Here is a 27,908-nt window from a genome sequence, read left to right on the forward strand (position 1 = left end):
ACGGACTTCTGGACACAAAGCTCGGGCTCTGGGAATCAGCTGAACCTCCTGCGAACGACACAGTCTCTGTAACCAGAGACAGGGTTTGTTTGAATGTCATACATTTAAAAAACGATTTATTGCATGAGCACAGAGGCTCTGGGTCAATTTGCTGTGGACACCCACTGTGGACTGAAAGTTGGATGAACTTGGGTATCTTGGTAAGATTACATTTTATATTAACTGAGTGTGTGTTCGACTATATGTGGATTTTATGATTTAAAACGTGCTTGAATGAGGCACTGCCCGGCCAGGAGTCTGTCATGGGGCAGTTATAGCCTGGTGCTGAGATGGTCTTTTCGGACAGTTTGACTGCAGTGGCTGAAACTCTGTCCAACTCCAATAAAGACCCGAGAGAAATCCAGTTTGCGCTAGTTTCAAGTCTGGATCTCCAGGAAGAAGAGACACAACACTGGTAAGTGGATTTTCTTTGGCAACGGATATGACAGCACTATAATGTATATACATAATGTATATATATGTATATATTTTTTCCTGGCATAATTTGATTACATTACTTTAGGTCATTTGGCAGAAGCTTTTATCCAAAGTGACGTAAAACAGGAGGACGACACAAAAGCTTGCGTACAGTAAGAGCTTAAAATGCTGAATCTGTTCAAATAGGAGCCAAAATGACTGCTTGTAGGGAAATTTACATTGAAATCAATGCCATACATCTTCAAACGTTTGTTCAAACGGCAATATTTATGACATCTCAGCTACGAATACACTATGGTCTCTTTTTTTGTGTTAATTTTATGGAACGGTGCCTGTGTAATCACATAAAAACTGACGCCAGCTGCCTGCCGCAAAACGAATCAGGATTGAAGTTATCGCGTTCATAAACAAAACATGAACCGGGCGTCCCTACGGTTTCCACCATTCTTTTCATTTATTACAGGAGCACAAACAAATCTGTCGCAGTCTACCACTCGTTTGTCAGCAATGTAAATTAAAAAAGGCGGATAAACTCATCATATCAAAATTACACTGCGGTTAATCGCCGGCGAGAGAAAAAATAACGGTTTCCGCAAAGCATTTATTTCCGTTTTTATTACCCAACCTGTCATCTAAATCTCAGCTCAGCGTGACGCCACTTCCAATGAGTTTGTCTCATAAAAGCTTATGCCGAGCTGGAAATTAAAGCGAGGGTGTGCGCACGCTGTCCTCCGCTGCCCTTTGTAGAAACCTTTCATCACCAACTTCTCTCTGTTAGGCCTTTTTTGAAATCACGGCACAGACTAATTGAACAAATTCTGCCTTTTCATTCATGCTATTATTCATGCTGCTCGTCTACCTGACTGCAGCATTTCATTTCACATTAGCTGACACAACAGAGGCTCGACGTGCTTTGGCAACTTGCCGCCTACCCCAGCCATTCCTGAGAAATTATTTGGAGGCCGATTCACTGGCCTTTGAAAGCCTTGAAAAAACTTCTGTTGAAAACGGAGAAAAGACCTTCGCACGCCGTTCAATGCAGAGATGTTTGGACGGAGTGAAAGAAGCGGCAACAAAAGCCGTCTGCATGCTGCTGTGACTCCACCGCGTGATTATGGTGATTGACGCTGTACAACATTTATGGAAGGTTACTAAGGGATTACTCGAGCCGGGGAACATCTTGTTTTTCGCCATGTGACACCCAGGAATATGAGAAAGTCATTATCTGACTGTGAGTTCAAAGCTGCAGACACGCGCTTTACCTCTCTCACCTCGTGTGACATTGTCAGTGATTGATTGACAGGTGAGGTGTAACCATGGGAACGAGGATGGAGGTGGCACAGCTGGAGAGCGGGATGAACACTGAGGATTATAGAAAGCTACAGAGCCTCTTCCTGGTGAGGTGGTTTAATAACAACCTTACATTAAGACACTTTTCATTCACATTGGGAATACTTAAAGAGGAGTGTTATATTATAATATGTGTGTCTGCATCTCGGCACATTGTGTCTGAATGCAAAGTCTCATAGTCCTGTTGATCTTGATGCAGGACCCCCTGGGTGCTTCCCGCTCTCTGTCCCGAACTGAATTCATCGATTTGGCCTGGTCGTCAGTCGGCCGAGGCTCCAGGGAGGAATACGGCCTCCTGTTCGACAGCGTGGTTGTCACTCAGGAGCACCGCGGCCTCCTTCTGGACAGCGATGCCGTGAAGGAAGAGGGACGTGTCGACTGGGGAGGCCTGTGCTCTTTTCTGCTGCTGGAGCTCTCTGAGAAAGTGAAGAACAACAGAACCAGCAGTGTGCCGTGCTGGAAGCCCCCCCGCACCCTGACCTGCCCACATCGGGACCAGGTCCAGAAGGTAAAAGGTGGTTAACCTCTTGGAACACGTTCTCTGTCGTAACCATATGATCCTTTGTGGCACTTTATAAAAAAAAATACATTTTAAAACTGGCTGGAGAATCCAAATCTCTGCTGACTTGGAGGAATTCATCATTGTTAAACATTGCGCGAGGAAACGTTCAAAAGCATTAGGTTCTCGTTCATCAAAATGGTACACTTCCTTTGGGATAAATTGCTCTGGACTAGTTTAACATCTATCAATTAATATGTAAATGAAGTGGCTGGTATAAAGTGTCTAGCGCTGTGGATAAAATGATGGCTCACCACTTTAATCTTTCAATCCTGAGAATGTCAAAATGTCAGAATGTTGTGCGGGTTGTTTTTCGGCTGGAGGCTTTAAAGAGTCATAAAGAGGCAGACAGACTAAAGCAGCTTAGAAGACTCATTTCTGGTTTCTGTCAGTAATGTGGCTGGACTCAAGCAAGGTAAATACAACAGTAATACTTAAAGCTGCACTAATCAATATTTTTCATGATCAAACGACAGTTTAATATAACAAAGTTACTAAATCAGGGTATCGTCACGACAGGTTGACTCAGCTTTTTGCATTTTTCAGCTGATAGTTTCATTTTCAGTTGCACAACCTCAGTGTTTTGATTTTTATTAAGAAGTTGTACAGTGAAAAATCTGATTAGCACCCCCGCAGCTATCTTTGCAGGACCAAACAGTGGAAACAGTTTGCAACAATCTGGTGAACATAGCAGAGTGTTAAGCTGCCACAGAGTGAATTAGCCACCATTCAATGTTACTCGTTCTTCTTTCAGCTCTGTTTTTGTCTCTACCAACTCCAGAGGGAAATATTTGTCTCTTTAGCTGCTAAACACTGTGCCATGTTCACCAATTAGTTGCAAACTGTTTCCACAGTTTGGTGCTGCGAAGATGTGTCTGTGTTTAAAAAAGCTAGAGAGCCAAATATTTCCTTGAGGAGTTGGTGGAGGCCAAAACCGAGCTTAAAGGACAATGATTGAACATTCAGTTGTCAGGTGGCTGGAAACATGAGACCACATTAGTGCGAATGTTTCTTTGTGTCTGCTAAACACTATGTTCACCGGATTGTTCCTATCTGTTTACGCTGTTTGTTGCTGTGAGGGGGTGCACAGACTTACTCAGGTTTTGCATTGAGTACAGGTGCCGGCTGCGGAGGTAACAATTGTCCCGACATATTAGCCATGGCAGCTTTAAAATGTGATAATACATCAAAAATGTTGTCACAATTTCTTCCTTTTCTGCCCTGAAGTCTTGTCCCTTTTCCAATTTAGAGATTATTCTATTTGTCTTCCTGAATTTCTCAAATATACTCAGGTTTCCGTAATGTAGGCTCCTGCTCCCATTGTAAAATTGTTGTATCTCCCAATTTTAGCTCGAAGAATAATTTATTGCCACTCAACAATAAGAAAGAGACAGAAGTAATATACAGCAGGTATATTAAGATACAACACGTAACAGAAACTCATCATACCAGTGACTGACAATTGGTAATTAGAATAATTAGGGATAAATGTATGACGCACCACTCTGACAAAGCTTGCAGGTGGCTGTGGGAAATGACTTTGTCTGCAGTTATTACATTTCAATTTTTATTTTCTACTTTTTTAAACATGGATCTGCACCTGCACAAATTGCATTGCAGAGAGCATTATAGGTGTTTTTACGCTAGTGGAAAGCCCATTGTTGTTCTGTGATGTCCTCTGGTCTCCACAGGTGTTGTACCTGCAGAGCTCGGGCCAGTATGTGACTGTGAGCAAAGGAGGAAGTGTCGGGCTGCGGGACAGAGAGGACATGTCCCTCACACACACACATCGACTGCAAAACTGCACAGTCGCACCCAAAGACCTCTGGGCCACAGACGTGGTGCTGCTGCACAACGTCCACATGGTGATCACTTTTTGAACTTTTTAATTTGTACGAAGTAACTAACATTGATCCGTCCAATGATTGATATCTGCTGCCATGTCTGGTTATCTGGACAGATAGTCGAAAAATTCGCTATTCATTAAAATTAATTTTTAAATGAATATTGATAAGTGGTCTCGGTTATTGGGTATTGAAGTAAACAAGCATTTCACTCAATCAATTAATTATTGATTAGTGGTTGATGGCATTGCAAGGCCATGCAGCTTTTGCATAATGTTCATAAAACGAACATTCATTTTTCTGTAATGAAAGCATCAATTATTGATCTTTATTTCTAATTAGCCGGCTTTAATCCACTAATTTGCGTCTGACAGATACGATTTAGATCCATGACGCACACAGATTTTTCTGCATCAGATTTCAAATCTTCATTCTGTCATATTGATGAATCCAATTACTCATACTTGTCCTTTTTTTCTCAGATAGCTGTGTCATTTACAAGTAAGGAGGTGTGTTTTTATGACATACTGTCGAAACAGGACTTCAGCTGCAAGTACAAAGTCCAGGTAACAGCTCTAATTACAATAGATTACACTAAATAATATCAATAAATAAACATATCTATTCTAATGTTATGGTTCTGTTGTTTTGAGCATTCTATAACATACTAACTTTTACATGTAACATTGCCAACGCAACTTATTATCTTCCCTAGGGTTTGACGCACACTCCCTGGTGTCTCGACTACTGGGCCGATCCCTCTAACCCGGACCAGGCCGTTCTCACCATAGGAGACATTGGAGGACAGGTAATACACAGTGGGAGGAAGACCGTTGTCTTTTGTTTCCTGCATCATCTGCATGTGCTCATCAGTCCATCGCTGTGTGTGTGTGTGTGTGTGTGTGTGTGTGTGTGTGTGTGTGTGTGTGTGTGTGTGTGTGTGTGTGTGTGTGTGTGTGTGTGTGTGTGTGTGTGTGTGTGTGTGTTTTCCCAGGTCAGTGCTTTACATTTCACCTCAGCTCAGATCTCTCTGTTTGAGAGACTGAGTCAGAGGACGGACTCAGATTCAGCAGACATCGTCCTGTGGGATGAGCTGGTCAGAGGAAAACACATCTCCTGTTACATTGTTACACACCGAGTACACGCACCTGCCTGGGTTAGAAAAGGTAGGAAACGCACACACATAAAACACTCTATTTACAAGACAAAAACATAAATACAAACCTTTTTTTCTGTCACGCTTTGTCAATTTCTTGTACTAATGCAAGATCCATACAGCCTCTCTGGCGATTTTCAGGAAAATGTCAGGACTTCAGTGCATGTCTGAAAACAGCTATATAGTGAGTAAATGAGAGGCTCAGCAGTAAGGGCCGACTGTACAATCCTGCTAAAATATCCTAAAGCTGATAATTGACCAATATTCTGCTGCTCTTATTACATAGATAACTGCATTCACCTGCAGGGCCTCAGGCCAAAAATAATAGATTTGAATAGTCGTACACAATGAAAGCAATGAAACTCAATCAGTGTCTGAGATGACGGAGGGAAAGTCGACCCCACACACACACTTTCACCTTGACACCTGGGATAAGAGCCACTGTCTGTGCTCGCTCACTTGTTTCTTTTTCTCTCACTGTCACTACAGTAACGGCTTATGCAACACCATGGAAACTCCTGCGCTTTCACACACACACACACACACATGCTGCCTCTCCTGAGTCATCCACTTTATAGTTTTGCGTAGCCAAAGTTTTGACTATTGGCGGCGAGTCTCGGGCACAAGGTCGGGCCCCCTGAGACTCCCCCGCTTCAGCTCGGCTCGAGCAACAAAGAGGTCGCTTAGTTGTGTCTTGGTTGCATCATCGGCGAGTTTCTGATGGCTCGCCGGGCTGTTTGATAATGATTCAGCAGAGGCAGCAGCGCTCTGAGACTGTAGGGTGGCTGAGAGGGGGGATCCAGATGAAGGGTGGGGTGGGACAAGAATACAGCACATATAAATAAGCACAACAAATGGGAAAACAAAGAGATAACAAGAAAACAGTGGAAACAGTGGAGACGATGCCAGAAGCATTAAAAGCGCTGCTTAATTGAAATTTAGCAGGCTGCGTGTGTGTGTGCGGATGTGTGTGAAACCGCAAGAGAGAGAGAGAGCGAGAGTGTGTGTGTTGAGGATTTCCATGTCTGCGTATGTGTGTGGTATTTTCAGAGAGGAAAAGAGGGAGCGTGTGTATGAGTGTGTTTGCATACCTCTGGGGTGCTGGTGCTGTTCTTTTGAAGTTGCCCACCCTGCAGTATGAGTGGGCTGTGTACTATTAGACATGGCTGGTTATCCAGACCTCCTCAAACCTTCGGGCTCACGGGGCCACCAGAGAGAGGAAGAAGGAGAAGAAAAGGAGGAGGAGGAGGAGGAGGAGGAGGAGAGGGGCAGCAGAGAGGGAAAACTGAGGGGAATCGCACAGTAAAAGTGTGAGGTTAGCTGCAACGCTGGCTGAAGCAGATGTTATGTATCTGGGTCTGCATCACAAACAGATTTTTATGATGTGTGCGTGTCAGTGAAAGCGAGACGGCCTCATTAATCAATGATGAGTTGGTGACGCCGTCTGAAAACCCACAGATCTTTTTAATTCACAGGGCGGGGAGAAGATGTTGTGTATGAAATGTAATCAGACGTAATTATTGGCCCCGGCGATGCGGCCGATCTTTGACCTGCGACTGTCACATGCCATCTCAGCAAACCCACAGCTATTTGTGCAGTGTTTGAAAGCTAAGCAGCTTCTAATAGAGGCATGTGACATCCAATTTAACTGTTCTCAGTCAAAGTGTTAATTGAGATAGATGGTGATGCAAGATCCATTACATTTTCTGTAATACCAGTGAGCAAATCAAACCGGCGTAATTGTGGGCCGCTGTGAGCGCCGGTGGATTGGTTGGTTTGCGACGCAGCATGAGCAGGAGGTCACTGCGCATTGAGCACAGAGAGCGGATGCCCTTCAGAGGTCTGCTCGAGAAAACATTTTGGCATCAGCAGGGAGAAGTGTCTAATTTGAAGAAATGAAACAGAATTAACAGTGTGTCATCATCAAAATATGTTTTTAAAAAAAAAATAAGTTTGTTGAAGTTAGAACTAATCTAATCCCTCTGTCACATGAGTAACTTCTTTCCCATTATTGCTTCTTTCGCATGGAGAAAAACCAGTGGCCTTTCCTCTCTTAATATCTCTGTACCATGGACTGTAAATAAAGATGGACGACGTGTCTCCACTTCCTCCAACTATCAAGAAAAGAAGCCAAAATATCTTGCATACGAACGCTGCCATCTTGTGCATTTGGAGCCAGAGTCTGCCCAGTAGCTATCAGGGGATGGAGTTGTGGTATAGAGTTCCCGCCAATACATGCTATCGACCAATTGTGAGTCAGTATCATCTGTCAATCATTAAAACTAAACTTACTAGAAAAAATGGACACTCACATACTGTAGACTCCAAATGCACAAGATGGAAGAGTTCGTATCCGTTATATTTTGGCTTCATTTCTAGACAGCAGGAGGAAGTGGAGATCCAGCATCCATCTTTATATACAGTCTATGATTCTGACAGACAAACAAACAACAACAAACCAATAAACACACACGTACTCGGTGGAAGTAATTACAATACAAGCGGGTGATCTGTACTTTCAGATGTTACACGTCAGTCCCAGTTTATCGTAGAAATATAACCTTTGTTTTGCTTTGTTCAGTGTTAGATTTGAAAGCAGCTGTCTCATGAGTCCCTGGTGCCGACGCAGTATAAACAACAGATTTACAATTTAAATGTTTCCCAACTACATAAACAAGAGGCAACAAACGTGTCTGCTGTGTTGTTCGCATCCAGTTTCATGGCATCGGAATCAGAATTGTTCTTCCTCAGTGATGTAGTGAATCACAGTATCTGTCACACCTAATCTTATTTTTTTTATTTCCGACTCTTTCCCGCTTCCTGCAGTGCGTTACCTGGACTCACTGGAGGCCTTTGTGTCGTGTACTACCAGACCACAGAGCAGCCTGGTGATTGGCTGGTGGGAAAAGGAGAGCCGCAGTCTTCGAGCCACATCGTTTTGTACAAAGAGGGGCGTGTGGGACGTGGACCACCACCGTAAACTCAATCTGATAGGTAGGGTGAAATGTGTACGGACTATATTAAAGGGCCACTCCATCAATGTTACATAAACTTTTTTTTACTTTTCTCAAGAATTACTCAAGTAAGTTTGATAATGTTTGCTGTGGCTCATGAAAAGGTTTTTAAAATTTGACAAAAAATAACCAATAACCAAAGCGGAAGTGCCAAAACCTGTCTTCTCTAAATGCCCAGCAGAGGGCGCCTCCTAAAAGAAAACTGTATCGATAGCAGTCTATAAGATAATGACTCTACTTCTAACTTGATTTATAACATCGGTAAACATTTTCCTTTTCCTTTATGGTCTCAATCTCTGGTTTAAAGTCTTCTTCAACATTATAAATTATACTCTCAGTCATCTCGTTTCAAAAAGCAAGATGGCGCTCGACAAAATGCCAAACTCGAGGCTTCAAAACAGCAGTTCACAAACCAATAAGTGATGTCATGGTGGGTACAGAAGTGCGGTTCAGGTTCAGGTTTCTGGGCGGCTAAAACAATATGGCCTCTTGTTCTTAAGTGCTGTTAGCCACCCTGCTAATTTGGGATGCTCTGATTGGTTGTAGCCACAGCAGGCGTGGATCATCAGGTCTTGGTGTGGAACCCGTACGTGACCTCAGAGCCGGTGTGTGTGCTCGGCGGGCACATGGGCCCTGTCCTCGCGGTTTGCTTCATGCAGACCAAGCAACAACTGCTCAGCTACTCCAAAGATAAGGTAGTGTGTGTGTGTGTGTGTGTGTGTGTGTGTGTGTGTGTGTCTGTGTGTCTGTGTGGCACTCTGCTGGTAAAGATAATGTGATGATGAAGAGCCCTCTCATTGTAATATTAATTGTGATAACTCGCTGTAATTACTGCAGAGAAAGGAGAGTGCGGTGGAGATGATTGGTCGGCTGTTTCTCACTGTTTCCACTGAAAGAGCCGAGCACCACACCACCTTTAAACCTTCCTTCTCTCCGATGAAAGGAGGATGTTGGTGCTTGTGTTGCTTTTCCTCTCCCTGTTGTAGCCCGGTGAATGTTTGCATTCTCCTTGGCTTCGCTGAAGAGAATGCATATTTTAGAAGTGATTTATGATCCATCTGCTTTCTCCTCAAACACCATCTGCCAATTGAAGAAACTCTGAGAGCTTCACCTTAGTTTCCTCTGCAAGAGCTTCTGGAACAGCAACAGTCATCTTGTTTGTGCCGTGAAGCAATATGGCCGGGTTTTTGTGAAGTCCTGAGTGTGGCTCTGTAACGTGCTGTGCAGAGCTGCTATGGTAACCATTCTTCTCAGCAACGATTGTATGTGTCTGGTTACTTTTGCAATGTCTTTTCATAAACATTGGTTTTTATAGTAGTAGGTTTAAAGTTTGTTTTTATGCCTCTGCACCTGTGACAACCGGTGGCTGGAGGCATTCTGTTTTCGAGTTGTCTTGTGAATGCGATAATTCAAGAACGCCTTCATATTTGTCACAGATTTTTAGTTTTCTGAGGAGCAACTGATTAGATATTGGTGGTCAAAGTGACAGTGACCTCACAAAACATGTTTTTATCCTCTTGAATGTGATATTGCAAGGTGCCTTTAAGAAATGTCTTAAATTTTTTACTGGTTGTCACTTGGATTGAAATATCTTTTTTAAGATGTCAAAGGTTAACAGCACAGTTGCCTCATGTTAGTCAGATTTTATTTTTTATGTGGACTGAAACTGCAATGGTTGAACATACAACCACAGGGCAGTAATTATAGTTCCATTATATGTGGTGATTCATCAACTGTAGCTTCTACTCTTGCAAAACACACACTCGTACACCTTTATCATTTTTCTAGGTCCTGTGTCTGTGGGACGTGTCCAGTCAGCAGTGTGTTCACCGTCTGGCTGGCGTCTTCCCGAAGACACCAGAGGACACACACACCCTCCTGTTCCTCCACGAGGAGCGTCATCTCCTCCTGCTCTCCTTCAACAGCCTGCTTCTTCTGCTGGAGACCACGAAGGAGGAGAGGAGGACCAGCAGCCACGAACACCCTGTTACCTGTGTGCTGTACAACAGTCTGTTCAGACAGGTATGCTGGGAAACTGAGTCCCTCTCATCTCATTCGGTATTTTTCTGTTATTGTCCAGAGGCACATTTCAATAAGTTGGGAGAATGGTTGTGAACTGGATGTGTTATATAGACTATTTGGTAGTACAAGTGAGCAGAAAACTCAGATCCTGATGAATAGTTGAGTTTTGAAGTTTATTCTTGGCAGAAGTTGACAAAACACCTCGTGGTCCATTAAATAGCTGCAGCTTTTGTTTTCCCAGTTGTCATGTCAAATGTTCAAATTCTCATTTTCTTTGAGCGCGTCCATTTCGTGGTGAGGATCATTCAATGTATATCAAAGGCTACACAACAGCTTCTAAATGGAAATTTAGTTGCTTCAAACATCCATTATCTGTATCCCATATCTTTAGAAGGTCACCGGGGGGGGCGTGAGCCAATCCCAACTTGGTCCAACTGTGGATCCTTTATTTCGATTTGATATAACAGCGATATTAAATAGTAAAAATGTTGATTTGGTTTGACAAAGACAGAACAATTTCTACATTTTTATGTTTTGTCTCTTTTGTATCACACAGCTATATTAGTTTCCCACCCAGTAGAGAATAAATAATAGCTAATACATCCAATATGAATATCTCTCATTTTATAAAGTGCATCCACTCCTGATTGATTTTCTCTTGCTTTTATTTCCACTTGACAGATGCATTATTAGCATAATTTCATGCATGGCTATAAAACAGTAAAACAAAGAGAGGAGGTTTGTTTGGCTCTGTGAGATTCATGAAAGAATATATCTGTGGAATAAAAGTGATCAAACTCTTCATGATTGATGTCCTCTCGCAACGTGTGTGTGTGTGTGTGTGTGTGTGTGTGTGTGTGTGTGTGTGTGTGTGTGTGTGTGTGTGTGGTGTGGTGTGCGTGTGTGCGTGTGCAGGTAGTCAGCAGTGACTCTGCCTCCTCTGTCATCTGCTGGCAGGCTGACACCGGCCAAAAGGTCAAGCAGTTCCACCATTGTCATGGCGACGCCGAGATCTCCACCATGGTCCTGGACGGTACGCAGACACGGCTTTTTACTGCAGGCACTGACGGAGAGGTCAAAGTAGGTGCACGGCCACACACACACACACACACACGCACGCACGCACGCACGCACGCACGCACGCACGCACCCACGCACGCACGCACGTACACACACACACACACACACATACTGTACACTCACTGATTCAGCGGTTGAACCGTAGATCTGCAGGTCAGACCTCATAGAAATGCAAATTCTGAAATACACGGACTATAAAAGAAGCCAGTGATGAGAAAAAAGATGAGAAAAAGAAGGTTAAGTGGCCTTTCAGATTAAAGAATTTGTAGCCACTCAAAAAAACCCTCCATTCACTCAAAACCATGTCACTGTCAAATCGGACATGACTTGTTGAATTCTACTGATGAAACAGAGCCATGAAGGGCTTTGCCATTCAACCTCAGACCCAGTGCCCAAACTGCTGCAAGGGGTTACAGTCCCTGTAGCTGCTTATATGGTGTAAGTCTTGATTTATGGTTGATCTTCACATTCCACTTGTTGATCGCACCAATGCAACATAAGATGGATGATGTTTGAAACGACTACAAGGAGTTTTTAACTAGTTATGAAATGGTCTCCTTTTCATTTTGCTGCCTCTTCATGACCTACAACAGCAAAGGAGACAATCAGGGAGAAAATTAGCTTTTATTACTTATTATTCTCAATGTCGTTGGTCGGGTCGCACCACCAGCGAGGCCAGATGAAATGTTTTAGGGCATTTTTCCACCGGCAAACTTTCACAGTGAGTAGAATCAGGCTTTTAATGTAACATTTAATGTCGGCCTTGCAACTGATTGATATCTGATGTTGGCTCAGTGAAGAAGGAACATTACGAGGGAATGTTGCGCTCTTTAGCTTTCAGAATGAAATTGCTATAACCTTGGAACTACATATTGTAGGTTTACATGTAACCAAAGTGTATGAACAGTACTTCAAAGTTATAATGTTGTCATTTATAAATCATACAGCAACAAACAGCTCTTGTTTTCACTCCTTCCAAAATAAATACACATGCTGGTTAGACCAAGGTTTTCACAACTGGAGAAAATGGAAACGCTGCAGCTTTTGTCCACAAAGACGCCAAAATCAACAAAAATGAAAGGATCCATGTTTTTTAACAACGTCCCTCACAGTAACTGTAAAATATGAATCTTGTGTCATTACTGTATATTCGAATACTCATATCTATACTGTGGCTGTAACCTCGGAACACATAACTGTAAATCCGCTATAATTAATCGATTGATAAGAGAATATCGATATATACTTAATGCGACTAAGGTCAGAATTCTCCTCATATTTTAGTTCCATCATTATTTATTCCGAACACAACCTTATTCATTTTAAAGTGCTGTTTACATGGCAGTGTCTCTTTCAGATTTATTTAATCTTAATGTGGTTGATATCAGAATATTTCAGTCCATGTTAAAGTGTTTAGTGTTCACATTACAGTAAAAAAGTTTTAACCTTCTCTGTAACCTAATTCTCTGTGTGCACATACAGGCAAGTATGCTTTCTCTGAGCAGAATCCTGCCTCGCAGAACTTTTTCTTTTTCTTTTCTTTTGTTTCAAACAGGCACTATTATATGACTCTAGGTACAAGTCAGATTCTAAATGCATCACATAGTGACTTACTGCAATTATTCTGAACAGATAAACAAAATAATTTAGAAATCAACATAATCAGCCTCATCAATGCAACTCCAGAACACCAATCCAAACTGCGTCATCATGCAAAATTGGACAGACAGTGTGAGATATTACCTGACTCCTACTTATCTGATGGACGCACAGTAGAATAGTAGCTTAACTGCCCAAGGAGCAGCAAAGCTATTATCAAAACCATGTCACCCTGAATGAAAAATAACAAGCTGTTACACATCTTTCAAAACTGAATACAACAGTAAGTATCACTGTCTTAGTTACATCTTCATTTTCAAGACAATTAGCTTGTAATGGAGTAAAAGCCCAAAACACTGCAAACATGTCTGAAGTAACAAACTTCTTGAGAAAGTTTTGAAAGTCTGTTGGCATGTGGGGTTGTTTTGAAACCAAGCACATTTGGCGTTGTGATAGATTTGTCATTTGTTTTGTGTCTTGCAGGTGTGGGACTTTAATGGCCGCTGCCTCCACAGAATGAACGCCGGCCTGGGTCGAGCTGTGGAGATCTCTCAGGTCCTGCTGCTGAAGAGGAGCATACTGGTGATGGGCTGGGAAAGGTAGTAAAGAACTGTGTATGCACGTGGGATTACTCTTATTTTACAGTATGCAGTCTATGTTGCACTCCTTTAAATATTGCATACATGCAAAATCTGAAATACAAAAAAAATGCAAATGTTCACAAAACGTAATTTTAGATGTTACCATGCAGCAACACCCTCATCGACTGTGTGTGTGTGTGTGTGTGTGTGTGTGTGTGTGTGAGAAAAACATTGCACCTGTCAAAGATTGAGAATATGAGAATATTTGTATGCAAGAAATACTGTGTGTGTGTGTGTGTGTGTGTGTGTGTGTGTGTGTGTGTTCCTCAGACTGCCAACAACACAGCCAACCAGACATCTGGACTCTAACGAGTCTGAATGCTCTGGGGTGCTCCCAATCACTTTAGTACGACTGCCTCAAACGTTGTGTGTGTGTGTGTGGTGTGTGTGTGTGTGTGTGTGTGTGTGTGTGTGTGTGTCTTGTGGTGTGTGTATACCCACATTACATCTGCTCTTCATCTTCATCTTCCTCCTCATCATTTCACACCCAGTGAACTCAGCATCAACAAGTTAATACACTCTCTCCCTTTCTGTCTTTCCCTCTCTTTTCCATCCAGACAAACACTAACCACACACACCCACCCCCCCCCACACACACACACACACACACGCACCACACACACACACACACACACACACACACACACACACACACACACACACACACACACACACACACACACACACACGCTGTATAAATACAAACCATTAAGAGATCATAGACAACAGATCAGCAGCAGCAAAAGAAAACCATGCTCCCTCCCATCTACTGAGACACGGCTCAGTCCATGTGTTGTGATGCTTTTAGGAAATCATGCAGGTTGAAATGTCCACAAACCCATCAACAGACACACTCCTCTGTTTTAAAGGCCATTACATCATTTTTCATTTCATGTCCAGCCCCATAACCACAATAAAAAAAACCCCATTAGGATTATAGTGCCTGTCTAACTCCACACATACTCCCTTCTCTCCCAGCAGTACCCAAGGTCAGGTTACAGATAAAGGGCCAACTAGCAGTACTTTGTAGTCTCTACGCTCATGGACTTTTATATCTTATTAAGGTGCCCCAGACAAAGAGGCCCCAAACTGCAACTCTTCCTTATTACACCAGGGGCAAGGCGTAAGGACACAATGTGAATTAGGTATACATGCTTTAGGGTAAACTATCCAATAGGGTGCAAACACCTACATGTAACATAGAGAGTGACAGCAATTCTAGCCATTCATGGATGTGCTGTTGGAAAGGGTCAAGTAGAGGAAGATATATGGTGATGCTGTGGGAGACATCTTCAGACTGGGGGGGTGACACGTGCTCATGTTACTCTGTTAGCGTTTGTATATTGTTCCACTTTCTGGTCTCCTTGATGCATCAAGTCTACATTAAAATCTTCTGCATCAGACATCAGCTGCTTTCCTTTGTTCTCCTTTCACCAGCTTCCAGAAAACGTCCATAACAAAACCCATGATGCGTATCGAGGCCTCTCATATGCATCTTGCAGTGTGGTGCACTGGAGCTTCTCTATGTGGCACATTCTTACAATACCTCCTTCTCTCTGTGTCTCCCTCTCTGCAGGATGTTGACAGTGTTCCGGCTGCATTCCTTCTCACAGTCTTTTGTTGAGCCCTCTGAGTGGAAGGGAGGTGTCCAACATCGCAGTGATGTGCTCTGTGCCGCCTTCCAGCCTCCACACACTCTGGCCACAGGTGAGTGTTTTACTACCACTGCCAAGGAGGTCACGCTTTCGCCCCTGCATTTGTTTGTTTGTTCTGTGGTTGTGGTTGGATTTGTCGGCAGAATTACATAAAAGCTACCGAACCGATTTCCACTGAACATGGTGGAAGGATGGGCCAAGAAAGAACCCATTATATTTTGCTGCGGATCTGGAGAAGAAGGAGCAGATCCAGGAATTAGTATTTTCTTTCTTTATAATTGGGAGATAGGGCATTTTGTTTTGATATTTTCATAGATTCACAGATCAGATGTCCTAGAGAATAATGAATGAAAAAAATCAGCCATTTTTAGAAGACTAATATCTATGAGTGTGGGGAATTTGGTTCAGCTCCAAACAAATATCTGGATCTAGTGTCTCAATTCAGGGGCCCCAAGATCGATTGCATCATCATAGCGGTGCGACTTTTAGAAGTCTCTTTCAAATGTGGCCGATGAATGCATCCTTTCATTCCCCAGCAGCGAGGAATCCAAGAGATGGATCCTTCCCCAATCAACTGAATCCAGGATTCATAGCATGCCGCCGACGAAGCTAACGAGCTAGCTATGTGGGTGGCGCTCAAATAGCTAATGATGCAACAGTAAGAGCGAGACAAGCTGATGACGCAAATAGGAAATTCTGTTTACACATTTTAAACACCTCTTGTCTTTACTGGTGAGTTTAATTTGAGTCCCAGAATGTTAGAAATCAACAGTTATTAACCAACAGTTAGTTAACGCTGTGTGTACTACGTCATCCTTCCATTCCACAGTAGTGCTGTGTGTTGTCTTTCCTTTCCAAAATACACTTTCATTACTTAAACTGAGGACGAGGGCTCATGCAGAGGGAAAGAGAGAGAGAGAGAGATGAAAAGAAGAGAGAAAAAAAAAAAACAAAGGCCGGGAAGTGAAAATTAATCTTCGGAAAAAAACGAGTGGAATGAAAAATAACTGGAAGCACTTATCTGCTGATTAGAGTTAGTGGTGTTGTTATCAAAGAACTCGTGCTCCACACGTCGCTCTGCTAGAAGAGGTCCTGTGGTTTTTATGTGCAGGCAGAAAGAGACTCGATGAACTGTATTTCAGAATTCACAACCAAACAAATGCACACTTCCATTCGGACAGTTGTAAACACCAGGCAACATTTATGCTCTATCAGAAGTACAGTCAGATTTATGATAAAAATGTGTGTAAGTTCATTAGATACGTCTTGTGTGGTTTTAACTTGAAGCAGAACTGTCAGACCCATTTATATCAGCGCATTTCCCTGTAGCCCTTTGTGATTATAAACTACTCTGCTGATTTACTCTTGGCAGCTTTATTCTCATAACCCAGTGTTTTATTCCTCAGAGGAACAACAGCTTCCCCTCTCTTTGTTGTGAGCTGTCATCTGCCCGCACAATGAACATGTCAAAGTCTGTTAATTGGCAAGTTCCTTCCTAATTAAAATTTTAATTTAGCTGTGAATATAGGTAGGTGAACTGTAAAGGTCAAGAAAGATTTATGAAAAAACATACATATATATATAGAGTACTAGCAGAGGGAGATCAGGATATGTTTCAAATAAGAACACATCTCATTAAAGTTATTCCTGTTCTTTACACCTCATTTTAATTTCCTATATCTTCCTGTGTGTGTGTGTGTGTGTGTGTGTGTGTGTGTGTGTGTGTGTGTGAGAGTGTGTGTGTGCATTACTCTTTAGTGGGTAAATCTGTTTCTTTTTTATGGGGAGAAAGTCGGGGGGATAGAGATAATATAACTATAACTAAGCACGATAACCACTGAGAGCTTAGAGGAACAATTACTCAGAACAACACATTTCCTCTCCCATATTTATCTTAAGTAAGAGGTTGGACCTGCAGGATTTGGGGGATTTTAGTTTCATTTTGTGGTTTTGCTGTTGCACAACACTTGAAACACTAAGCAAATCAAACCATACGCTGCGCAAATCTATCCTGGGCTGCAGTGAAAGCGATCATGCAGCTCAGTGCCTGGACTCTGTGATATATGAAATGGAAATGGAGTCCTCAAGAATCTCACACGCTCTTATTAAAGTGCAGAAAGGCTGTGCGCTTCTGGCTGTGAGCAGATCAGTTTTTTTTTTCCCTGTGTTCTTTCAATCACTCCGTCTTTTTTTCCACGTCTGTGAGTTCGTGCAAGACATTAAAGCTCGTCTCCGAAAACTTTCTTGAGCATTTTTTTGTGCTTTCTTTTGGGACCCTGGAATTCAACCTTGTGGCACTTTTGATTCACCAAGCTTGATCTGCTCAAGACCAAGAAGCGACAATGAGTGAGAGAACAAAGAACTTTTCCTGCTACGTGAAGAAAATCAACGTGCAAACAAAAGAGAGGCAAAATGACTCGGCCCCCGAAGGTCTTAAGTGAAGACAGTGTACTTTGAAATAGCAGTAAAGCCCCTCAGCACTCATAACTGTTTGGAGATTTGAGATTTTTCTGCCTGAGGGATTGAACTGGCGATCCTCCAGTCACTGGTCCGCTTCTGTAACCATCAAACTACAAACACTTTGAACCCAATCTGCCCCAGAACACTCTTCAGTTTGTTAAAGTTGTATCGCTTGTGGGTCACGTATCGAAAAGTTCTGTTTCAGTTTATCAGGCTGGTGCGAGAGCAGAGAGAGCAGTCATAAACCGCAGGACCCTCTCTGGTCTTTCAAGACGCATCGACCCCGTGGAGAGAGATAAAGTGAGGGATGGAGCTGAAAAGGTAGATAAGAGAGTGGGTGTGTTCTCGAAGCTGGAAGGAGTTATAGTTTTGGAAGGAAATGAACAGTCGGAGCTGGAACAAAAGAAAAAAACACAATTCAGGAGTTAATTTGTGAACTTGGAAACTTGTTCAGAGATCGCTCTCTAACCGTGTTCAGCTCCTCTCGCTGCCGCCGCCGCTGCCTCTCTCCTTCCTGCTTTTTTAACTGACTTCGTTTCTTCTTCACTTCTTCATTTCTGTTTATTCCCTACCTCGACTTTAGCCTGCTTCATTTCTTCCCCACCCACGTACACACACACACACACGCACACACACACACACACACACACACACACACACACACACACACACACACACACACACACACACACACACACACACACACACACACACACAGAGCCCCATGCTGCCCCCACCACCTTCAATTTAATCCAAATTCTCAGATTTAAATTATGTTTATTAGAGCTCTCTCAGTGGGGGTGAGAGGAAATGAGATGAAGCACTCTCTGTCTTTCAAGCGTGTGTGAGTGTGTGTGTCGGTGTCGGTGTGTTAATGCTGCAGAGTGGGGGGGCTTTGTGTGCCAGAAAGAGAGAATAACAATTTACAGTATGTGTCTATTTGCGTAGATCTCTGAAATGTGATGCCGTTGTTGCGTTTTCAGGCTTAAACCGAATCACTGGCTCCTTCGGTTAATAACTGATGCAAGACATTGACAAAACAGAAATATTTTGCAGCTCGCCTGCAGAAATCCCCCTTTATCTGTGCTCTCTCTCTTATTCATAACCTGCTGTCACTCAGCCAACACTCACACACTTCTCCAGGTTTTGGCAACCTGTCTGATGAATGCAAAAGGTTCAAGTCATAAATATTATTTTATATTATAAGCTATAGCAGCAATATACCTGATAATATATTTGGAAGAGAGTTGATGGGTTCCTGGAGAAAGACATAAGATGGAGTGAATTTCTTCATGAAAACTTTGTGTGGATCAAACTTTTCACTTTTTTTAATGTGATTCTCTGTTTCATCAGATCAGCTGGTGTTTTATCAAAACAAAATCAACAAAATTATGTTATTCATAAATTCCTTTTACATTACTCCCTGTCTTTTCCAGGCCTTTGGGTTAATATGAAAAAAGGATGAATCACATTCACGTCCATTTGTCCAGTATTTTTATTCCCACACTCGAAGGGCCATTCTGTCTTGTTTGGTTCGGACCTTCTGACTTTTCAGTTTAGTCTGAACCAAAATAACAGGTGTTAAGGAGCCTCTGACCATTATCCGGACAATTTCAAGACGTTGAGACAGCATTTAACAATAGAAGAAGAAAAGGGAACTGAATCAGTGCACAGGATTAGTTCCAGTCCTCGCCTCATTAGATATAATGTTTGAACAATGAGGATGTTCATTTTGCTGGTAGTAATAACATAATGATAATTCAGCGGCAAAAAAACTAATGACGTGAAACGGTTCATTCATTTTCTCTATTCAAATGGAAAGACTATTTTTTTCAGTGCACTTTATTTAAAAAAAGTTAGCTAATACAATAATATACAACACACAGTAGATGCACGCCCGTATCCAAACCAATCAGTGTCAAGTATAAGTATACGCAGCTCACGTAGGCAGGACGTTCATATGTTGCACAAAAGTGTTTATCGTGCTCCATAAATTACAAATTGCAAAACTATCGAATGTAAATAATGTAACAAAGACATCTGAACTATTATTTTAGCATTATTTTCTACAATAACGATATTTGCATGTTCTTTCTTCTCCAAATCCGTCGAACACAAAGGCTTCTTCTGTAAGAGTGATGCCGCTTTAGTTTCAGTTGGCAGCAGATTTCTTCACGGTTGCAGCAAGTGACGCTGTTCTCACATCAAAGCATGCGTTCTGCCAAATTATGTGTTAATGCCGCCAAGTGACAAAAGTCATTTAAAAGTTCTGTTGGGAAAACACACACGTGCTCAGGACCGTGTGTTTGTGTGTGTGCGTGCTTTCTGTGCGTGCGCATGCATCTGTTTGTTTGTGTCCCAAGAAGTTGAATCAAGTTGCAGCAGGAACGTTTGGCTGATGTGGGACTGAAGCCTCCTCATCCATATTCAGAGTCTTTGCGAGGTTCCGCTCGGCTTCACACACACACACCGTCAAACAAACACACACACACACACACACACACACACACACACGGCAGGGTACACACACAGGGGTCCTGTGTGTACTCCTTCAGTCACAACCTCCTCGGATCCCTTAATCCTCCCTGGCTGAGCACCTTCCAAGCGACCAAGGAAAAACTCATCTGAACTTTGATGAACAGCCAAAGTGTTTTAGAAATAGAAATCTGAAAAGTGAATGACAGCAGTGACATATTTTTCAAGCAGGGGATGCTCTGATTTACAATATACAGTATATTTGAAATGTCTTTGTTGACAAGTTAGGGAGTTGGAGGCTACAGATGAAAGTCAATTTCCAGGTCTGGAACATACATAGTGTATAAAATCTCCCCACTTCCTCTCACTGTTCAGAAATGAAGCTAAGATATAGTGGATATGAAAACTGTCATCTTGCATTGATGACGTCATTTGGAGCCAGAGTTTCACCATGTTTTTAGAGCCTCAAAAAATACCAAACTGAGCAAACAGCAGTGTGATTATAACTAGCTAAAGTTTCAGAAACCATCTTTGGTCACTTTTGGGGAACAGCTGTGTTGTCCATCTTTATATACAATCTATAGTCTGGAGTTATACAATGTGAAAACAACTTTTTACATTAAGTCTTATGTCATGACACACCTGAACTCTTGGTGGTCATGTAGCATTGTGAATTATGTAGGAGCCAAGTTTTAAAGAATTATAAATGATTGTAATATTGTATATGTATATTGTGATATATTATACCTCTGTTGCGCCAAGAGCTTTTCACCTGTTTATTCAAAGTTCAGGGAAGCTCTACTCAATATGCAGAGCTCTGAACTGAAGAATCAGTTGTTGCAGTTGTCGTGACCAACAACGTCCCAGCTGCAGCTGCTACTGAGCACTGGTCACCTGTAGTTTATTGATATTGAAGGTACACTGTGAAAAAATCGCACCAAATTCAACACAGCACTTTCTATGGCTCTAATTAATACACATGCCAAATGTGAAACCGATAAAATGAACGGCTCTGGAGATATGCGAGTCACACACAGACAGACAGAGGCTGACATTTCCGGAATTATTTAATGGATAGAGGATGTTTCCTTTATTTAATAACCCATTTACAATCCCATTGAACTCAACATTGTGCTGATGATGCAGGTATCTATACTGTCTCATCCCCTCTATTCCTCTCCGCCTCCGACACACACACACACACACACACACACACACACACACACACACACACACACACACACACACACACACACACACACACACACATGATGAGCATGATAAAAGTCGCTTGAAATACAGAAGTCGGCCCTGGGCTGCATGAATAATGCAGGAGATCTACACTCTCAATAAACTTTATGCTGCCTGCTGCACAAACACATACACACACACAAACACACACACACACACACACACACACACACACACACACACACACACACACACACACACACACACACACACACACACCTAATCTAAAACTAATTCTACCCCTAAAACCAAGTCTTAACCCTCAAACAGCCCTTTGACTTAGTGAGGACCAGCTAAAATGTCCTCACAACGTCAAAATGTCCTCATAATGTAAGTAATAAGTCAGAAAGACCTCATAAGTATAGAAAGACAAACACACACACACACACACACCTAGACACGCTAGATGAAGATTGTTTAAAAAGGTCTTTCTGTTGAGGTTAAGGGCTAAGTGGTGGAACAGATGGGAGCTGGGGACAGATGTTGAGTTTTATCATCTTTAAAGTGGTTTAGTGACTTGCATCATTCAGCAGCACAGAGAAAGTAAAAGCTTGTGTGTTGACCAAAGGTTTTGGTGTGTTTTTATATTTCTTTTGAGAAGCTCACAAACCTTCGGAAATTTATTTTCCAATACAAAACTGCTGTTAAATCAAAGTGCGATTTTGAGAAAGTTTTTGAAAAGATTTCTGCTTTTTGTTTCGTCTCCCTTCTGCAGGAAGCTACGATGGAGAGATTATAGTGTGGAACAATGACACAGAAAAAGCTTTGAGGAAACTGCAGCCACATCCTGAACAGGAAGACAACAAGAAGCAGCAAGGTCTCGCAAATCATTCCAACAAACTCTTTGTTCTGTACAAATCTGTTCTCTACTTTAAAACCAAGATTAAATGTACTAGTACAATTCATTTTTAAAGACTAAAGTATGTTGGCACTCACTTGTTCTTCAGTCTGTGATCATTCTCACTTTACTTATTTTTCTGTTCCACTTTTAATGCTTTGTTCAACTGTGATTTTCTAGATGACTCCCCTGACGCCATCACCAGACTGTTCTTTATTCCAGGACGCACATCTGCAGCTGCAGGTAAAATACTGAAATTATTTGCTGTGCAATCTCAGTCAGACTTAGACTGTGGGAACTATCACACCTAACTTGTTTGGTCTGGACCTTTGGACTTCTCAGTTTAGTCCGAACCAAAATAAAAGGTGTGAAAGGTGCGCAAAATAATTCGGATTATTTAGAATTTCCTGTCCCCGGCCAAGCAAATGACGGGTTTGGCACAAGTAATGCAAAAAAACACAAATGATCCCGTGGCACAAATTTGTTGGATTTGAAAACAGCATTAGACATTGGTTTGGACCAATGGACCAACATTTAATCCGACCACAAGAGGTGATCTCAGTCATTTGCAGCGTGAAAACATTTTAGATAATTCAGACGTTCAGACCAATTAAAGGAAGTTGAGACAGCATTAAAAAATAGAGGGTAAAAAAGAAGCAGAGGCCGTTTTCATGATTGCTTGTAGTCTTTACCTCTAACGAAATCATGTTTGAACAACGAGGAAGTTCCCTTGCTGGTCGTAATACAAAGTACAAAATGAATGGGTTCATTAATTTTCTCATTTCAATAGAAATAATTTTTCTATGCACTATATTCAAAAAGGTTAGCGAATACAACAGCCAAATTGACATACGGACGTCAGCTAATCGCCTGTCTACAAACCAATTCATTTCAGGTCAAGGTAGACGCAGCCTGTAATTTGAACAGTTATAGTTGACTGCATACACAGCCTTGTTTTGTTGTTGAAATACACAGTTGCACATTAATCCATTTTTTTCTGTTTCTCCACATCAGTGATAGTTTGATGTGTTTGGTTCCTTTCAAGTTTTTTTTAGCTACTTTCATTCACAGCCTCTGAAACCCTGAACTTTACTTATCCTTTTTTCTTTTTATCAAAACCTCTACTCCAGTTTGATTTATTCTCAGTTATTTCGACAGTAGCTGCTGCTTCTGGCTGAAGCTGCTCGGTTAAAAGAAAGACAAAACAAAACTTGATCAGCGATTGGACCAATGACGGATTACCACATAGAAAGAGGGGGCATGTGCCCAGAGCCCTGGAGTTAACGGTGGCCCTTTGCCTGAAAGGGATAGTTCACTGAAAAATGAAAATTCACTCATTATCTACTCACCACTAAGCCGATGGAGGGGTGGGTGAAGTGTTTGAGTCCACAAAACACTTTTGGAGTTTCAGGGGTAAACAGTGTTGCAGCCAAATCCAATACAATTGAAGTAACTGGCGAACACTTCTTCTGTGGTGTCATCCAAGTGTCCGCAAGCCCCGACATTCATTTTCAACTCGAAAAGGCAACTCACATCCACACACAGACACTGTCCCAGGCAGTCTGAGCAGCGTTATGTATGAAAATCCATCAGGTGGTGCAGACTTGGTGTCGTGCGGAGGTTCGGGTGTGGTCCGGCTCTGGAACACCGTCCACAGTCGTCTTGTGGGACAGTTCGCAGCTCACAGCAGAGACCTGGGATCCATCATCATGACGGTCAGCCCTAGTGGGAAATACTTAGTCACTGCGGATAGAGAGGGGACACTGAAGACATGGGACATACAGGTAGGTGTGCACATACTGTACATGTATTTGTGATCTGCAGTGGGCCACACTGAAAGGTATATGCCACCATGACGTGTTTGTGGACAGTAAGAGGAAGAGTGACCGAGACAGAGAGGGTAATGGAGACACAGAGCCAGGGGGAGAGACAGACATGAGGACACAAACTGTAATAGATGATGAAGAAAGATTGAGCCTCAGTTTTTTCTGTAAGATCAGACATGTTAGACTCGTTATATCAATTTACTATCTCATCATTTTTTATGTATTATCTCATAATTTCAATAAACTGCCATAACAATCAATAACTATCAACATATCATAATTTCAATAAATTATCTCATCATTGCCACTTACTATCCCATCATTTCAGTTTACTATCTCATAATAATGACTCACTATTTTATAATTATTACCTGCATCCCCCAAAATTTGAACTAACCGTCTCAAAATTTCAATCAACTATCTTGTCATTTTAATTATATGTCTCATAATTTCAATAAACTATGTCATAGTTTCAATTCACAGTCTCATCTATTCAATTGACTATCAAATATCATTATTTGTATTATCATTATCTTTTTGATCTCATTGCTTCGCATTCATCTGTTTTTCTTTCACTGGCAGAAAAGGGTTGCCATGCATTTTTTAATTTTAGAAGCAACTAGAATGAATTAGAGGAGTTTTTGCATAAAAAACTAACAAAACAGAAATCAATTATTTTTAAATGTGTTGAAAAAACAATGTTGGACCATATGTCATCTTTTTTTTTTAAATTACCTCTACTAGAAGAAGAAAAAACTCGTCATTACATTTTCTGATCACAGATTGACTTCAGCCTACGAACACTTGGAAGCTGAAGAGTTCCTGACACCTCACAGAGACCTTTTGACTTTTTGACTCTGATCGTGGAGACAGGGATTGTGCAGTTGCTATGAGGCGTAGCGGCATCACTGTCATGCTCATAATCGCAGTAAAAGAACCCCCTCTCGGGTATTATTGCCACAATACTCAAAGCTCAACTCTGTCACCGTATATAAGAGGGGATGCATTCAGATGGGTGCGTCTCATTTGGCTCCCAGTTTAATTTATGGAAATGTGTATATGTAGCAGAGAAGAAGAAAGTTGGGCGAGCTCACTGTTCTGGTAGAAATCCTGTCCTACAGCAAGTTGGCACGTGCTTTGGAATCAGCTGGATGACTAACACGATTGCACAGTGGCCTATACAGTGTTGTCCTCTCACTCACAGGATTATTGCAGTTCAGTATAAGTTCTCACATACACATTATGCCGTAGATTGTGGCAATTAGTTTTTTGTGAAAATAAAGTATTGAAGTTTGCATTGTCTTAGAAAGGCAGTGAGTTGTAACTTCAAACAGTGAAGTAGCGTAACCGTCAGTCAGGTTTACGTCATAACTGTCATTTAAGATGGCTATAAATTATTTTATATGATTATTAGTAATTAACATTTTATAACACTGAAATCATTTCAAAATGTGTTTCAGTAGCTTTGTTGTTCATTTGAAGTGATAATTTGTCAGTTACATGAAACAGGTAGGACGAAGTGGATAAGTTAACTTTAGCTGAGGCTTTGTTATCAGCATTGACTGAATAAAAAAATGGTAGACTCTGTGACTGGAAAGTGAAGCCAATGTGGAAGTGCCTAAAGCCTGTATTCTCTCAAATGACCAGCAGAGGGAGACTCTGGTCGCAAAAATAAGTCTGTTTCTATCGACGTCTGTGAGAAAATGACCCGACATCTCACTTGATTTATAACGTCTGTAGACATTTTTCTAAGGAGTTTATGGTTTCAATCTCTAGTTTGAAGTCTGCTTAAATTAAGTATGATGTTCATTTTGTAAATTATAGTCCCATTTCGAGTCAAATAGGCCGTTAAGCAATGTTATGCATTTGGGCGTGGATACCGTGTGATTGACAGCTAGTAAAATCTAATGGGTGCAGGTCTTAGTTGGACGTGCAGTGTTTCCATGTTTGGAGACAGTACTTCATATTTATTTATTAATATTTAATGGTATTATTATTTTTTCGTAATATACTCTTCAGTAATCCACTGCTTTGCTCCCCCATCCCTCAGGATTATTTACTTGAACCTGGTAATGGGACAACCAAAGAACCTCCAAACCTATTGAGTAGTTTCCGACCACACCTCGATCGAGTGACTCACCTGGAGACGTGTGTCCATGGCAACAGGCTCCTCCTTCTCTCAGCATCATCAGACTGCAGCGTGGCTCTCAGCTTTCTGCCCGGAGATACCATTGGTCTTTTCGGACAGGTACACAAACACAAACACATACATGCACATACACAGGTCATTCCAGTGCACTGCAGTAGCTTGAAATACACAACATAACACACTGCATGTGTGAAATCAATTGTTTTGGATGGCAGACATATTGTTCGGTGCCACACTGTCAAGGTAAGGGCCTTAGATCCTAGCTGTTCAAACGTACAGCGGTCGGGGCATGGCTCGGATGGAGCCCTGAACCTTCCACTCTGCAGCGTGCTGGTGGGTGGTAAGACTCAGTTGACCAAATGGATGTGAAACCCAGCGTCAGGCCCAGTTCAGGCATTTGTATCTGTGTTTGTGTCAAAAGTTTGTGTCAAAGAGGGCCCATATTTGGCCTGGGGCAGTATCTGCTGAGTGTTGCTTCATTTCAGTTTTTGCCTCAGGCCCACACAAACACACAAAGACACACAAACACACACCGACACACACACACACACACAGACACAAACGAACAGAAAATGGATCATAACCTGAAGAAGGACATGCATGAATGAAAGCAACATCTACGTCTAATATGCACATATCCTGGGATACAACACAACGCAAATATGAGTGTTTTCAATCCACAACATAGATGCCTGCTCACATGTACAAATGATAGACTGTATTCCCCCCCTCACTACAGTTTGATTCATGTTTCCTCAGTGTGACCACAGGCTGCATGTTAATCTGTTGATTCTGACAAAGTAGGAATTTTGTGGCCACAAGGTCATCTCGCAAACCAGCACATGCTGTTGCTCACAATAAACTTGCCGTCTCATCTCCACCGTTGTCCATCATGTGTAGGAGGAGCTGTGGTGCTTGGACAGACCTGAACTGCTGCTCCCCCAGCAGGAACCTGAGCAGGACCAGGGAGACCACGGAAGACAGGAAAACATCAGACAAGCGGTGGGGGAGGTCACCTCCATCTCCCAGTGAGACATTGTCATGATCCGAGACTCGACAGCTCAGCAGAGGGAGGAGACAGCGTAATAAAAGATGTGCAGGAGGAGGGAGACGGCACACGTTGACAGCAATGAACCAGATTTCAGAGATGACTGCTAAATTGTATGATGCTGTAAATGTATATTTTCGTGCTTTCTTATATTGTATGATAAAGCTGCACTGTGTTTTTGTCCGTAAATAAAATAGTCTGCCATAATTTAGAAAATTCATTAAATTTTTGTGCCTCTGTGCCGGCAACAGCATTATGTATTTGGGTTATCATCTGTCCGTCATTCTAGTGAACACGATCTCTCAAGAGTGCCTGAAGGGAACGTTTTCACATTTGGTACAAATGTTCAGTTGGACTCACGAAGAAACTGATTAGATTTTGGTCATCACGAACACCCACAGGGAAATTTCCTTACATCTGGCACAAACATTCACTTAGACTGAAAGATGAATTGATTAGAATTT

The 27,908-nt window shown here is 42.0% G+C and overlaps 1 protein-coding gene across 3 annotated transcripts; it reads left to right on the plus strand.

Moving 5' to 3' along the window:
• Positions 1-27,651, plus strand: LOC118105756 (WD repeat-containing protein 49). Of its 3 annotated transcripts, none has more exons than XM_047339506.1 (19): positions 1-200; positions 347-454; positions 1,781-1,874; positions 2,027-2,335; positions 4,078-4,251; positions 4,713-4,796; positions 4,946-5,038; positions 5,225-5,396; positions 8,213-8,380; positions 8,947-9,095; positions 10,189-10,422; positions 11,338-11,502; positions 13,585-13,700; positions 15,319-15,449; positions 22,299-22,400; positions 22,602-22,664; positions 24,015-24,205; positions 26,298-26,495; positions 27,297-27,651. In XM_047339506.1, the coding sequence occupies exons 3-19, from the start codon at positions 1,794-1,796 to the stop codon at positions 27,426-27,428; spliced, it is 2,562 nt and encodes an 853-aa protein (XP_047195462.1). In that variant the 5' UTR covers positions 1-200; positions 347-454; positions 1,781-1,793; the 3' UTR covers positions 27,429-27,651. The 3 variants fall into 3 exon arrangements, with proteins under 3 accessions (XP_047195462.1, XP_047195464.1, XP_047195463.1); XM_047339508.1 differs by having other exon boundaries at positions 11,380-11,502; XM_047339507.1 differs by having other exon boundaries at positions 388-454.
• The last annotated feature ends 257 nt before the right edge of the window (positions 27,652-27,908 follow it).

This window comes from Hippoglossus stenolepis, chromosome 4 (genome assembly GCF_022539355.2).
Source record: "Hippoglossus stenolepis isolate QCI-W04-F060 chromosome 4, HSTE1.2, whole genome shotgun sequence".
Classification (NCBI taxonomy): Eukaryota; Metazoa; Chordata; class Actinopteri; order Pleuronectiformes; family Pleuronectidae; genus Hippoglossus; species Hippoglossus stenolepis.